Genomic DNA, 14,755 nt, shown 5'->3' with positions numbered 1-14,755 from the left:
GGAAAAAACACAGAAGCTAATTCATCCCTACAAGCCTGTTTCGCAGGTTTCTCTGCTCTTCAGGGGATTTTATAGTAAATAGTAAATCCCCTGAAGAGCAGTGAAACCTGCGAAACAGGCTTGTTTCTCTGCTCTTCAGGGGATTTTATAGTAAACAGTAAATCCCCTGAAGAGCAGGGAAACCTGCGAAACAGGCTTGTTTCTCTGCTCTTCAGGGGATTTTATAGTAAATAGTATATCCCCTAAAGAGCAGGGAAACCTTCGAAACAGTCTTGTAGGGATGAAATAGCCTCTGTTTTTTTTTCCTGACCTGACGTATATTTCGCTCTACCCCGATATTGAGCACTGTATAACGAATAAACCACAGAAACCTCGACTATGTACATATACATATGTATATATGTACATATACATATATGTATATATGTACATATACATATATATGTACATATACATACATGCAAGCCTATGCTAGCTAGCAAAGTGGACTAACATGGAGGCAAATGAGGAGTAAAGGCAAATGGATGTTATAGAACATTTTATTCTGATGGTTTGTGAAGATGCTTTTCAAGCCATTATCTGCAAAAAGAGAAGAGAAATTAGTCATTGTCAGTTAAAATGCCGAAAAATGGTATGTGCAATGTACCCTTCACTGCATGTCGTATGACAAAGTGAAACCAAGAATTAAAACTTCATTAAGTCTCGTTAAATACTGACGCTGTCCATCCAGCTGATGTAATCAGAGACGCGGGTAAAGACGGTGGGCTTCCTGTAGGCGTTGCAGCCAGAGGACGACACGAAGCTGGTCACGCCGTGCACGACCCACTTGCCGTTGACGCTGCAGTTCAGGGGGCCGCCAGAGTCGCCCTGCAGAATCACACAAAACCACTCATAACTTCTCTTTTCTTTGCAGTTTGATGCAAAACCTCCCAGTTCCCACATAGATGCAAGTCTGTGCAAGTCCCTGTGCTGTTTATGGACAAGTTGGGAACACTGTGGATGACATGTAGGGGGCGACAACATGGATAAACTTCAAATCGGGGGGTGGGGGGGGGGACTTGGTTGAAACATGCTGAGTCTGTCACCTGGCAACCGGATTCGCTGCCGCCTCCGGCACACACCATGGAGTTCTTCACCGTGCTACCCCACCATCCGTAGCTGGAGCACGTCCTGTGGTCCACCACTGGCAGGGAGGCCTGCTTCAGCTGGGCAGATATCTGTCCGCCCGCTGGACAACGCAGTAGAAAAATAATCATTCATTTAAAAGGAAATCGTAGGAAAATGTCAACGCTGTATTACAAACCAGCAACAAGACACTTGAAAAAAAATGTTCTCAATCTGATGCAACAAACCGCACTAACTTGCGGACGAGTAATGTGCGATACCACTGATTTTCTTACAGATCCCATACCAAGTAAAAATTAGGCTGGTATGGGTGATACCGATTGGATACTTAGTGCAAATATACCTAACGTGTCTGTTAAAATGTAAAAAGTAGAGATGTCCGATGTTATCGGCCGATAAATGCTTTAAAATGTAATATCGGAAATTATTCGCATCGTTTTTTTTATTATCGGTATCGTTTTTGTTTTTGTTTTATTAAATCCACATAAAAAACACAAGATACACTTACAATTAGTGCACCAACCCAAAAAATCTCCCTCCCCCATCTACACTCATTCACACAAAAGGGTTGTTTCTTTCTGTTATTAATATTCTGCTTCCTACATTATATATCAATATATATCAATACAGTCTGCAAGGGATACAGTCCGTAAGCACACATGATTGCGCGTGCTGCTGCTCCACTAATAGTACTAACCTTTAACAGTTAATTTTACTCATTTTCATTCATTACTAGTTTCTATGTAACTGTTTTTATATTGTTTTACTTTATTTTTTATTCAAGAAAATGTTTTTAATTTATTTATCTTATTTTATTTTATTATTATTTTTAAAATGACGTTATCTTCACCATACCTGGTTGTCCAAATTAGGCATAATAATGTGTTAACTCCAGGACTGTATATATCGGTTGATATCGGTATCGGTAATTAAGAGTTGGATAATATCGGAATATTGGATATCGGCAAAAAAGCCATTATCGGACATCCCTAGTAAAAAGTTGTGTATTTTTAAATAATATATACATTAAACATCAGTATAAATGTATGAAAAAAGAGCAAAAAAAAAATTGAATTTAATGACATAAAGCTGAAAGTTTTAAACTATTAATAATATTTAATATACTTAGTCACCTACAACACAAAGTTGTGTCTTTAAATACAGACACACACACACACACACATGCACACACATTTATGTGTATATATATATGTTTATGTATGTATTTATGTATGTATATATGTGTATATATATATATATATATATATATATATATATATATATATATATATATATATATATATATATATATATACTGTACATACGTTAGGTCAGGAAAAAACACAGAAGCTAATTAATCCCTACAAGCCTGTTTCGCAGGTTTCTCTGCTCTTCAGGGGATTTTATAGTAAATAGTAAATACCCTGAAGAGCAGCAAAACCTGCAAAACAGGCTTGTTTCTCTGCTCTGGTATAGGGTACACTTATTAAAGACGAAAATTATATCTATATGCAATTAATCGCTATTATTTTTGAGTTAACTATGAACAAAATGCGATTATCGCGGTTAAATATCTTAATTATGTATTTTATATTTCAATATTTCAATCGTTTGACAGCCCTAATATACATATATATATATATATATATATATATATATATATATATATATATATATATATATATATATATATATATATATATATGTATATATATATATATATATATATATATATATATATATATATATATATGTATATATATATATATATATACATATATATATATATATATATATATATATATATATATATATATATATATATATATATATATATATATATATATATATATATATATATATATATATATATATATATATGTATGTGTGTATATTTGTTTTAGCATTTTTTTTTAAATAAAAAAATGTCAAAGTATGTGGCCTTTGGTGGAAAAGCACCCCTTTTCTAAAATATTAGAAGCTCTCAATATGAAAATAAAATATACTTAATGTATAAACAAAGTTTAGTTAGTTAGTTAATTAAAAAAGAAAATAATACTAACTGTTTGAAAATGACAACAGCCATAATAAACACAGTTAAATGAACAACTGAACATTATTATTTTCATACAGGCAGAATTTCTGACACACTAGCTTATGCAGTTACACTATTGTATTATTAATATGTTTATTCTATTCTTAAATGAGAAAAAAAACATCAGTAAAAAGGTAGGAAAAAATGACCAAAAAAAATGCTATGTAACGAGAAAAAGCTGACATTTTCTTACTAATAATTAATAATAATATACCTAGTCACCTGTAATACAAAGCTGACACAATAAAATAATGTCTATATGGCCCCTGCATACTTTGACTTTTCAGTATGTGGCCTTTGGTGGAAAGAGTTTAGACACCCCTCAACTAAAGTATCAAAAGTTGAAACATTTTGATTTGAGAATCGATATCAGAGCATAAAGATCTGGTATTGGTGGTATCGATATTTCATTAATACAGCGTTTTTCAACCACTGTGCCGTGAGATACAGTCTGGTATGCCATGGGAGATTATCTAATTTCACCTATTTGGGTTAAAAATATTTTTTGCAAACCAGTAATTATAGTCTACAAATGATGTGTTGTTGTTGAGTGTCGGTGCTGTCTAGAGCTCGGCAGAGTAACCGTGTAATACTCTTCCATATCAGTAGGTGGCAGCCGGTAGCTAATTGCTTTGTCGATGTCGGAAACAGCGAGAGGCAGTGAGTGCCCCTAAGAAAAGGCATTGAAGCTTAGGGAAGGCTATGCAGAAAGAAACTAAAACTGAACTGGCTACAAAGTAAACAAAAACAGAATGCTGGACGACAGCAAAGACTTACTGTGGAGCAAAGACGGCGTCCACAATGTACATCCGAACATGACATGACAATCAACAATGTCTTTGAAATCTAACGAGAAAAAGTTGCAATGTTGACACAAAAGCTGCCATGCAGGCTGTTTTTTTCTTTTGTCTTTCTTCATTTTTCTTTTTTTTGCCATTGCTCCAAAAAAAAAAAATAATGACAAAAAATCCATGTTATAATGAATTATTTTCGGGGCTCCAATTACTTCAAATATTTCACTTTAAATTTGTTTTATGTGGTAAATATTGCATATATTGTGTAGTAGCCATATAAAAACATAAAAGTTTTCTTTGACAAAAGCGCATAAAACAAACAAAAATAATAGTTCCAGCATAAAATGGACAGATATATCTGAAGTTGATCTCGTAACTTAAGTGTTGAAAGTAAAAGAAAAACCTAATGAAAATGTATCACTTTATGAGTGGGGCACCTTTTGGATCACAAATATATTTAGTGATTTTTTATTTATCTTTTCACTGTGATTACTCAAAAATATAAAATAATTAAAATCAATGGTGTCCTGCATTATTGATATTTTAGGGCTCTAACTACTAAATAATGCATATTTCAGTTTTACTATGAAAAAACTAAGTTGTTTTTGACAGAAAAGCCATAAAACTTTTTTTTTTAATTTGTATTACTTTATATCAACTTGAAGTTGATATAGAGATTTACTGTAAGCGTTAAATAATTTAAAAAACCTAATAAAAATGTATCACTTTATGAGTGGGGCACCTTTTGGATCCCAAATATATTTAGTGATTTTTTATTTATCTTTTCACTGTGATTACTCAAAAATATAAAAGAATTAAAATCAATGGTGTCCTGCATTGTTGATCTTTTAGGGCTCTAATTACTAAATACTGCATATTTCAGTTTTACTATAAAAAAACTAAGTTGTTTTTGACAGAAAAGCCATAAAACATTTTTTTTAATTTGTATTACTTTATATCAACTTGAAGTTGATATAGAGATTTACTGTAAGCGTTAAATAATTAAAAAAAAAAAAAAAAATGTATCACTTTATGAGTGGGGCACCTTTTGGATCCCAAATATATTTAGTGATTTTTTATTTATCTTTTCACTGTGATTACTCAAAAATATGAAATAATTAAAATCAATGGTGTCCTGCATTATTGATCTTTTAGGGCTCTAATTACCAAATACTGCATATTTCAGTTTTACTGTAAAAAAACTAAGTTGTTTTTGACAGAAAAGCCATAAAACATTTTTTTTAATTTGTATTACTTTATATCAACTTGAAGTTGATATAGAGATTTACTGTAAACGTTAAATAATTTATAAAAAAAATAATAATCTGACTTATTTTTAACATTTAACGGGCCTTAATAAAGAAATACAAATAATAATAAATAATCTCCCAACCCTAAGGAATATTTGAAAAATAAATTTAAAAAAATCTTAATAAATCAACCATATTGATCACAATAAAAGGGTAATTTTTCATTTATCTTTATTGTATTTAAAAAAAAATAACTAAAGAAAACAAAGCTGACTCACTCTGTGTGCGTCCCCATCCGGTGATGTAACAGGGGTTGTTGTGGGGCAGGACCTGGCCAGAGGGTGGGAGGGCACCCAGCTGGACGTAGCTGTTGAGGGACGCGTCAGAGGACAGGCGCAGGAGAGCGATGTCCCACCTAACGCAGATAACCCACATTACCCAGCGAAACAAAATGTGTCACGTAAACAGTAAAGCATTGGCATGGTGCGTTCAAGGGACTTCCTAAAAATCAGCCTACTGACCCTCCAGCAACATTGTTTGGGTTCCACCTGGGGTGCAGGTGGACACGACTCACGCTCATGTACTGCTCTCTGCCCTCCTGGCTGTTGATGTTGTGATCTCCCAGAACCACGCGCCAAGTCCTGGAGCTGGGGCGGAGCGGATACAAAACAAAGGTTCAGGGATAGCCCAAACCAGTTTTTCGTGTTTTAGGCGCCGTCGGAAGAGCGGCCGTGCCAGCAACTTGAGGGTTCCCCGGTTCGATCCCCGCCTTCTACCAACCTCGTCACGGCCGTTGTGTCCTCGAGCGAGACATGTCACCCTTGCTCCTGATGGGTGGTGGTTAGGGCCTTGTGTGGCAGCTCCCGCCATCAGTGTGTGAATGTGTGTGTGAATGTGGAAACGGTGTCAAAGCGCTTTGAGTACCTTGAAGGTAGAAAAGCGCTATACAAGTATAACCCATTGTGGAGGATGCATGTATGTTTAAGAGTTATTTCTCTATTCATAGCCATAGTACTTTTCCTTTGTATATTCTACCAGTCTCTCTTTGTCTTCAGATTAGTGTCTTAACCCTTGGAATGATGGGGGTTTTCTTTGTGTGCAAAGGAGTTGGCATTTCCGTTGGAATGCCAGATCAACTAGAGTAGCCGATATGAATGTATTGGTTAAGTTGATCTCCTAAAGCTTCAGTAAAACTTGAAAATATTCCAATTCTGTCTTGGTGGTCCTTCTTTCTCAGCATATATGTCATCGAAAGAATTTGGGATTGACCAGTAACTTAGATTCCCTGGGAGGGAGAGCTGGTCGACGCAACACCATTTACCATTTTAGACTGATACTGCTCAACTGTTGGTTCGACATTGATACCAACCTTGTTTTCTCCTTTCCTTGTCACGGTAATTCGTATGCATGTACTTTGCTTGATGCAAAAAACATGTTCGAAGTGTAAAATTCTGATTCGCTGAATGAAGAAATTTAAATTATAAAATTTTTATTATATTAATCGTCACTTTAAGTTATGCAATACTGCAGCAGGGATGTACGGTATACCGGTACAGATAAAGTACCGCAGTACTAATGAATTAAAAACGGTACTGTACTGCTTCTGAAAAATTCCGGTATTTTTTTTTTCCGGACATGTCGGCGCGCCGTCGTCACGCCGTGACATTGCTAGGGAAACGAGCAAGAGACGTACACGCGCGGAGTACTTACAAGCACTCTCTGAGGAGAGTATTTGGCAAGCACCGTTTTGTCCTACTAATTTCAGCGATCCTTGAGCTCATCGTGGTTTGTTTACATGTACAACTTTCTCCGACGCTGCCACAGAAATCCGTGTTTCATGCCACCCCTTCTTTGTCTCATTTTGTCCACCAAACGTTTTACACTGTGCGTGAATGCACGAACGTGAGCTTTGTTGATGTTATTGACTTGCTGGAGTGCTTATCAGGGATATTTGGTCAATCCATGACTGCAAGCTAATCGATGCTAACATGCTATTTAGGCTACCTGTATGTACATATTGCATCATTATGCCTCGTTTGTAGGTATATTTGAGCTCATTTAGTTTGCTTTGCTTATGTCCTCTGTGTATTTAATTTATTTGTGCATGTCTCATGACACGTTATCTGTATGTAATATTGATAGTTGTTTGTGTGCCATGTTGTTCCAGACCACAGTAAATATTACCCAGCTTACATAACTTTTTGGCTTTATCTTTTAGATATTTTTTAAATAAGTAACTACGTGATAGTTTGGGTTTTTGGATCGGAAATTGAGTTTTTGTTTTTTCCCAATGCCCAATTAGATCCCTAGTTTACGATTTTAAGATGATGATGATGATGATGATTTTGCTCGGAGCTCTCACCGGTCGACACAGTGAGCGGCGGTCATGACCCATCCTCTTTTGATGAGAGTTCCTCCGCAGGTGTGGTGGAAGTTGCTGCCAGATTTGTACTGAAGAGAGATCTGATGAAACAGTGATAGATTTGGGTTACAGAGCGCTTTGCAGGATGCCAGGATGCTAATTATTAAAGGAACCAAAGCTGCGGCCGGTGGATTTTTATGGGGGTTAATTGGTGTCTTTATTGCGAAAGCTTTTTATTTTATTTTTTACACTGAATTTATTTAACTGAATTTTGTGAACTGAATTTTTTTTTTTTACAACAAATTACACTGACAATTTAATTGAAAATAAATTGTTAGCAACATGCATGTGTTTAAAAATTCAGTGTGTAAAAAAATCAGTGTAAAAATTCATTGTTTGAAAATTCCGTTTTTTGAAATTCAATGTTTAAAATTCAGTTTTAAAAATGTTGTAAAGGAATTCAGTGTGAAAATGTTATTGTTGAAAAATTCAGTTTTTTTAAATTCAAGGTTTATAATTCAGTTTTTAAAATTTCAAATTCAGTGTAAAAAAAAAATCATTGTTTAAAAAATGCGTGTTTTAAAATTCAATGTTTAAAATGTTATGTATGAAAAATCAGGGTTTAAAAATTCAATGTTTAAAATTCAGTTTTAAAAATGTTGTAAAGGAATTCAGTGTGAAAATGTTTTCGTTTAGAAATTCAGTTTTTAAAAATTCAAGGTTCATAATTCAGTTTTTAAAATTTCAAATTCTGTGTAAAAAAAAATCATTGTTTAAAAAATGTGTGTTTTAAAATTCAATGTTTAAAATGTTATGTATGAAAAATCAGTGTTTAAAAATTCAATGTTTAAAATTCAGTTTTAAAAATGTAAAGGAATTCAGTGTGAAAATGTTCTCATTTAAAAATTCTGTTTTTAAAAATTCAAGGTTCATAATTCAGTTTTTAAAATTTCAAATTCTGTGTAAAAAAAATCATTGTTTAAAAAATGTGTGTTTTAAAATTCAATGTTTAAAATGTTATGTATGAAAAATCAGTGTTTAAAAATTCAATGTTTAAAATTCAGTTTTAAAAATGTTGTAAAGGAATTCAGTGTGAAAATGTTCTCGTTTAAAAATTCAGTTTTTAAAAATTCAAGGTTCATAATTCAGTTTTTAAAATTTCAAATTCTGTGTAAAAAAAAATCATTTTTAAAAAAACGTGTGTTTTAAAATTCAATGTTTAAAATTTTATGTATGAAAAATCAGTGTTTAAAAATTAAATGTTTAAAATTCAGTTTTAAAAATGTTGTAAAGGAATTCAGTGTGAAGATGTTATCGTTTAAAAATTCAGTTTTTTTTAATTCAAGGTTCATAATTCAGTTTTTAAAATTTCAAATTCTGTGTAAAAAAAAATCATTGTTTAAAAAATGTGTGTTTTAAAATTCAATGTTTAAAATGTTATGTATGAAAAATCAGTGTTTAAAAATTCAATGTTTAAAATTCAGTTTTAAAAATGTTGTAAAGGAATTCAGTGTGAAAATGTTCTCGTTTAAAAATTCAGTTTTTAAAAATTCAAGGTTCATAATTCAGTTTTTAAAATTTCAAATTCTGTGTAAAAAAATCATTTTTAAAAAATGTGTGTTTTAAAATTCAATGTTTAAAATGTTATGTATGAAAAATCAGTGTTTAAAAATTCAATGTTTAAAATTCAGTATTAAAAATGTTGTAAAGGAATTCAGTGTGAAAATGTTCTCGTTTAAAAATTCAGTTTTTAAAAATTCAAGGTTCATAATTCAGTTTTTAAAATTTCAAATTCTGTGTAAAAAAAATCATTGTTTAAAAAATGTGTGTTTTAAAATTCAATGTTTAAAATGTTATGTATGAAAAATCAGTGTTTAAAAATTCAATGTTTAAAATTCAGTTTTAAAAATGTAAAGGAATTCAGTGTGAAAATGTTCTCGTTTAAAAATTCCGTTTTTAAAAATTCAAGGTTCATAATTCAGTTTTTAAAATTTCAAATTCTGTGTAAAAAAATCATTGTTTAAAAAATGTGTGTTTTAAAATTCAATGTTTAAAATGTTATGTATGAAAAATCAGTGTTTAAAAATTCAATGTTTAAAATTCAGTTTTAAAAATGTTGTAAAGGAATTCAGTGTGAAAATGTTCTCGTTTAAAAATTCAGTTTTTAAAAATTCAAGGTTCATAGTTCAGTTTTTAAAATTTCAAATTCTGTGTAAAAAAAAATCATTGTTTAAAAAATGTGTGTTTTAAAATTCAATGTTTAAAATGTTATGTATGAAAAATCAGTGTTTAAAAATTGAATGTTTAAAATTCAGTTTTAAAAATGTTGTAAAGGAATTCAGTGTGAAAATGTTGTCGTTTAAAAATTAAGTTTTTAAAAAATTCAAGGTTCGTAATTCAGTTTTTAAAATTTCAAATTCTGTGTAAAAAAAAATCATTGTTTAAAAAATGTGTTTTTTAAAATTCAATGTTTAAAATGCTACGTATGAAAAATCAGTGTTTAAAAATTCAATGTTTAAAATTCAGTTTTAAAAATGTTGTAAAGGAATTCAGTGTGAAAATGTTCTCGTTTAAAAATTCAGTTTTTAAAAATTCAAGGTTCATAATTCAGTTTTTAATATTTCAAATTCTGTGTAAAAAAAAATCATTGTTTAAAAAATGTGTGTTTTAAAATTCAATGTTTAAAATTTTATGTATGAAAAATCAGTGTTAAAAAATTTGCTGCTTCAAAAAGAAAGGCTCACTTCCGTTTAATTAAAACTGAAGCAATCGATCGTGTCTCAGAACCAACCAATGAGGTGTCAAGTTTGAAGTCACGTGACAAGGGTCTTGCAAAACTGCATACAAAAGGCAGTTAACTGGGCTTGCTGGGCATAATACAACATAATTAACATTTCAATGCGGTCCGCCGGATATTTTTAAACCATAGACATGATTCTAATGGTTAAAATCTGCACTTGGGGGCGGGGCTTGTTTACACAGCAGCAAGCCCGCTACACGAGTGTCAGATGGAGGCAGATTTCTACAACAAAGTTCTGCAGAAAAGTGATATTAATATCAAATTTGTGAATGTTTTTTACCCTTTACGTTCATATTTAGCCGTGTTTTTGTTGCTCTTGCTCGATTATAAAAAATGTTGATCAACTTTCATATATTCTCAATATTCAGTGTTTTATTGTCCATAGTAAATTTAGTAAATCCTACATTCTGTATTTTCATGTACATTCTGAGCATCATAGTCAGTAAAAAAGCTACAATTTAATTTTGTTTTTGAGATGGTCTGTTATGTTTCAATATCAATCATTATTGTGTTAGTGATTGTACCATCGTGTGATCAGTTTCTATTCTTTTTTGCGGAGTCTTGGGATTTTTTTCCACTAATGCACAGCAATCTCCACTGTTTAAAATGTTTATAAAAATGGATCCAAGCACATACATCAGATTAAATGGCGTGTAACCTGCCTTTTTCTACAAACCCGTGTCACGTGACTTCAAACTTGACACCTCATTGGCTGGCGCTGAGGCAGGATCGATCGCTTCAGTCTTAATTTACAGGAAGTGGGTCTTGCATTTTGAAGCAGTGAATTTTTATATTGTGAATTTTTTAAACACTGAATTTTTTGCATCAAATTAATTGAAAAAAAAATTGTTTGCAAAATGCACGTGTTTCAAAATTCAGTGTCTTAAAATTGAGTGTAAAAAAAGTCAGTGTTTCACAAATGAGTGTATAAAAATTCAGTGTAAAAAAATTCAGTGTTTAAAAAAATCAGTGTAAAAAAATCAGCCTGAAAAAATTCAGTGTTTAAAAAAATCAGTCTAAAAAAATTCAGTGTTTAAAAATTTACAGTATAAAAATTTGCTGCTTCAGTGGGTTTTGCATTTTGAAGCAGCAAAATTCAGTGTAAAAAAATTCAGTGTTTAAAAAAATCAGTGTAAAAAAAATCAGCCTAAAAAACTTCAGTGTTTAAAAAAATCAGTCTAAAGAAATTCAGTGTTTAAAAATTCACAGTATAAAAATTTGCTATACTTTTTATACTGTGAATTTTTAAACACTGAATTTTTTTACACGGATTTTTTTTAAACACCGAATTTTTTCAGGCTGATTTTTTTTACACTGATTTTTTTAAACACTGAATTTTTTTCGCACTGAATTTTTATACACTCATTTGTGAAAGACTGAATTTTTTTACACTGAATTTTAAAACACTGAATTTTGAAACACATTCATTTTGCAAGCACTTTTTTTTTTTTTATTACATTTTTTGTATAATTTGATGCAAAAAAATTCAGCTCACAAAATTAAATCGCAAAAAATTCAGTAACATACATTCAGTGTCCAAAAAAAGCTTTTGAAATAAAAACACAAATTAATTAAAATTAAATTTAATTAATTAATTTGATTTTCCTTTGTGGCACTGACACTACTGAATATTAGTTTATATATCCACATGCTTGAATAACGTCATTTTTTATATTAAACAAAAACAAAGTGAGGAAGGGGCCATTTTCAAGAATGGAGTGTTAAAAATGTGTAATGGGGCCAAAATCCTAAAACGTAAACAAACAAATTCGTGGCCCCATGACTGAACCTAGTGGGACACCACCCATTCAATCCAAATGGAGCCAGCAATATTGTTCTACGTACTGTTTTATTTTGTCCTAAAAAAAAAAAAAAAAATCTTACCTGCCAGGGCCAAGAGTTAGGTCTGGCCACTTCTCCTCCAACAACTCTCTCCTCGGCCTCGTCTTCCTCCAAGAACCTGGGCTGGGGCTCCAGCTCAGCCAGCACTAATCCCAAGCAAAGGAACACCAAGCCGTAAAGTCAGCCATCATGTATTCAAATGAGGTTAAAACAGGAAGAAGTGGACGAATCTTACCAAGGGCGGCGAGCGACGTCAGCAACAGAAACCTAAGCATGTCTGCAGTCCCCAAAAAGCAATGTACACTTCCCATTTTTTGGTCCTCCACTTCTTTTATACTCACAGGACGTCCTGTCCAAACAACACCTGTGTGCATCTCACACTTATCGCTACACAAGCGGGACATGCGGACTCATTTATCGAAAAGCTGACTCAGTTTTTCCACTTGTTGCCACATAATATTCAACCTTTGTGGTGGAAAAAATATTTAGAGTGCAGAATATTGAGAAATGTTAGCATTAACAAAATAGCATGAAAATAATCTTTAATTCTCAATTAGACAAAAACATATTCTGAATGCCTATTTTATGTTTTCATACCCCTTTTTATTTTTATTTTTTTTTTTTTTTGCCTGTTCACCTTCTCAGGCAAACCATATAGTTGATGTAGATCAGGGGTCACCAACCTTTTTGAAAGCAAGAGCTACTTCTTGGGTACTGATTAATGCGAAGGGCTACCAGTTTGATACACACTTAAATAAATTGCCAGAAATAGCCAATTTGCTCAATTTACCTTTAACTCTCTGTTATTATTAATAATCAATGATATTTACACTTAATTGAACAGGTTAAAAGAGGAGAAAACACAGAAAAAATGACAATTCAATTTTGAAACATAGTTTACCTTCAATTTCGACTCTTTAAAATTCAAAATTCAACCGAAAAAAAGAAGAGAAAAACTTACAAAAAAGAATTTATGGAACATCATTAGTAATTTTTCCTGATTAAGATTAATTTTAGAATTTTGATGACATGTTTTAAATAGGTTAAAATCCAATCTACACTTTGTTAGAATATATAACAAATTGGACCAAGCTATATTTCTAACAAAGACAAATCATTATTTCTTCTAGAATTTCCAGAACAAAAATTTTAAAAGAAATTCAAAAGACTTTGAAATAAGATTTAAATTTGATTCTACAGATGTTCTAGATTTGACAGAATCATTTTTTTGAATTTTAATCATAATAAGTTTGAAGAAATATTTCACAAATATTCTTCGTCGAAAAAAGACATATTATTATTTGGTGCAGGAGGGGATAGAAAGAGAGAAAAAAGGAAGACAGAGGGGTAAATTGTGGGCACAAGAGGGGGATAAGACAGAGAGACAAAAACAACAACAGGAAACACAACAATAACAATAACAATAACAACAACAATAGAACAACATCGGCAAATAGGATATGCACAAATATGATGGTAAAAGTGATAGCAAAGAAGCAGTTAGAGAAATAAATAATAATACAGAAATGACAATGAAAATTATTACACTACAAATGGAGCAATACAAATACCAATAGAAATAGCACTATTGATAATGAATAATAACAATAATTACCTCTATTATCAACAATACAGTTGTTCAAATGCAACAATACATATATGTAATGATAACTACAAATACTAAAGAAAGCAGATAAATGGAGGGGAAGAAAGAGAAGCCAACTATATTAACCTTGTAGATTGTTATAGTAACAATAAATTAAGCTTTGTCAGTGTGCCGTGTGTTTCCCAGTTTCTCGTGTGTTACCCAGTGTCATGTTTTCATGCCCTGAGCTGACCTTCAGTGGCACAGAGCCTGAGTTACAGCGTCCAAATACACCTGTTGATCTAAAAATCTGTCTCACGGCTTGCAATGAAGTGTTTCCGCTCTCGCAAACATCACGCTTTCATCGAAATTGAACGGACCGAACGTGACCTTCGTTAAGTTTTGTGCAAAGCGTTTCGCGACGACACACGTGCGGCCCGCGTTAAGCTTTTCAATCCGGTCCACCGGACATTCCCAAATAATTTTTTTAGATCTGAAAGTTAGAAAGTGTAGCTGCCATTATGATGTTTACACATGACTGTAAGTCTTGAACTATGTAAAGTATTTCAATGGTTGGAATCTGCGCTTTTGGATGCTATACCAGTTACTATGGTAATCTAATTAGTTACTACCACCCGAACGCCTCCCTAGGGAGGTGTTTAGGGCACTTCCGACCGGCAGGAGGCCACGGGGAAGACCCAGGACACGTTGGGAAGACTATCTCTCCCGGCTGGCCTGGGGACGCCTCGGGATCCCCCGGGAGGAGCTGGACGAAGTGGCTGGGGAGAGAGAAGTCTGGGCTTCTCTGCTTAGGCTACTGCCCCCGCGACCCCACCTCGGATAAGCGGAAGAAAATGGATGGATGGATGGATGGTAATCTAATTAGTTACTATGGTCATCTA

The 14,755-nt window shown here is 32.5% G+C and overlaps 1 protein-coding gene across 1 annotated transcript; it reads right to left on the bottom strand.

Annotated features, from left to right (window-relative positions):
- Nucleotides 1–521: 521 nt before the first annotated feature.
- LOC133643123 (elastase-1-like) lies at nucleotides 522–12,634 on the bottom strand. The gene is made up of 8 exons (XM_062037534.1): nucleotides 12,504–12,634; nucleotides 12,311–12,414; nucleotides 7,627–7,727; nucleotides 5,786–5,911; nucleotides 5,543–5,679; nucleotides 1,086–1,228; nucleotides 718–867; nucleotides 522–579 (listed from the first exon to the last, which is right to left on the bottom strand). The coding sequence occupies exons 1-8, from the start codon at nucleotides 12,577–12,579 to the stop codon at nucleotides 568–570; spliced, it is 849 nt and encodes a 282-aa protein (XP_061893518.1). The 5' UTR covers nucleotides 12,580–12,634; the 3' UTR covers nucleotides 522–567.
- Between the last annotated feature and the right edge of the window lie 2,121 nt (nucleotides 12,635–14,755).

The sequence above is a fragment of the Entelurus aequoreus genome, linkage group LG26 (assembly GCF_033978785.1).
Source record: "Entelurus aequoreus isolate RoL-2023_Sb linkage group LG26, RoL_Eaeq_v1.1, whole genome shotgun sequence".
NCBI lineage: Eukaryota > Metazoa > Chordata > Actinopteri > Syngnathiformes > Syngnathidae > Entelurus > Entelurus aequoreus.
Note: the sequence above shows the minus strand (reverse complement) of the source record. Positions and strands in the feature narration are given on the sequence as shown.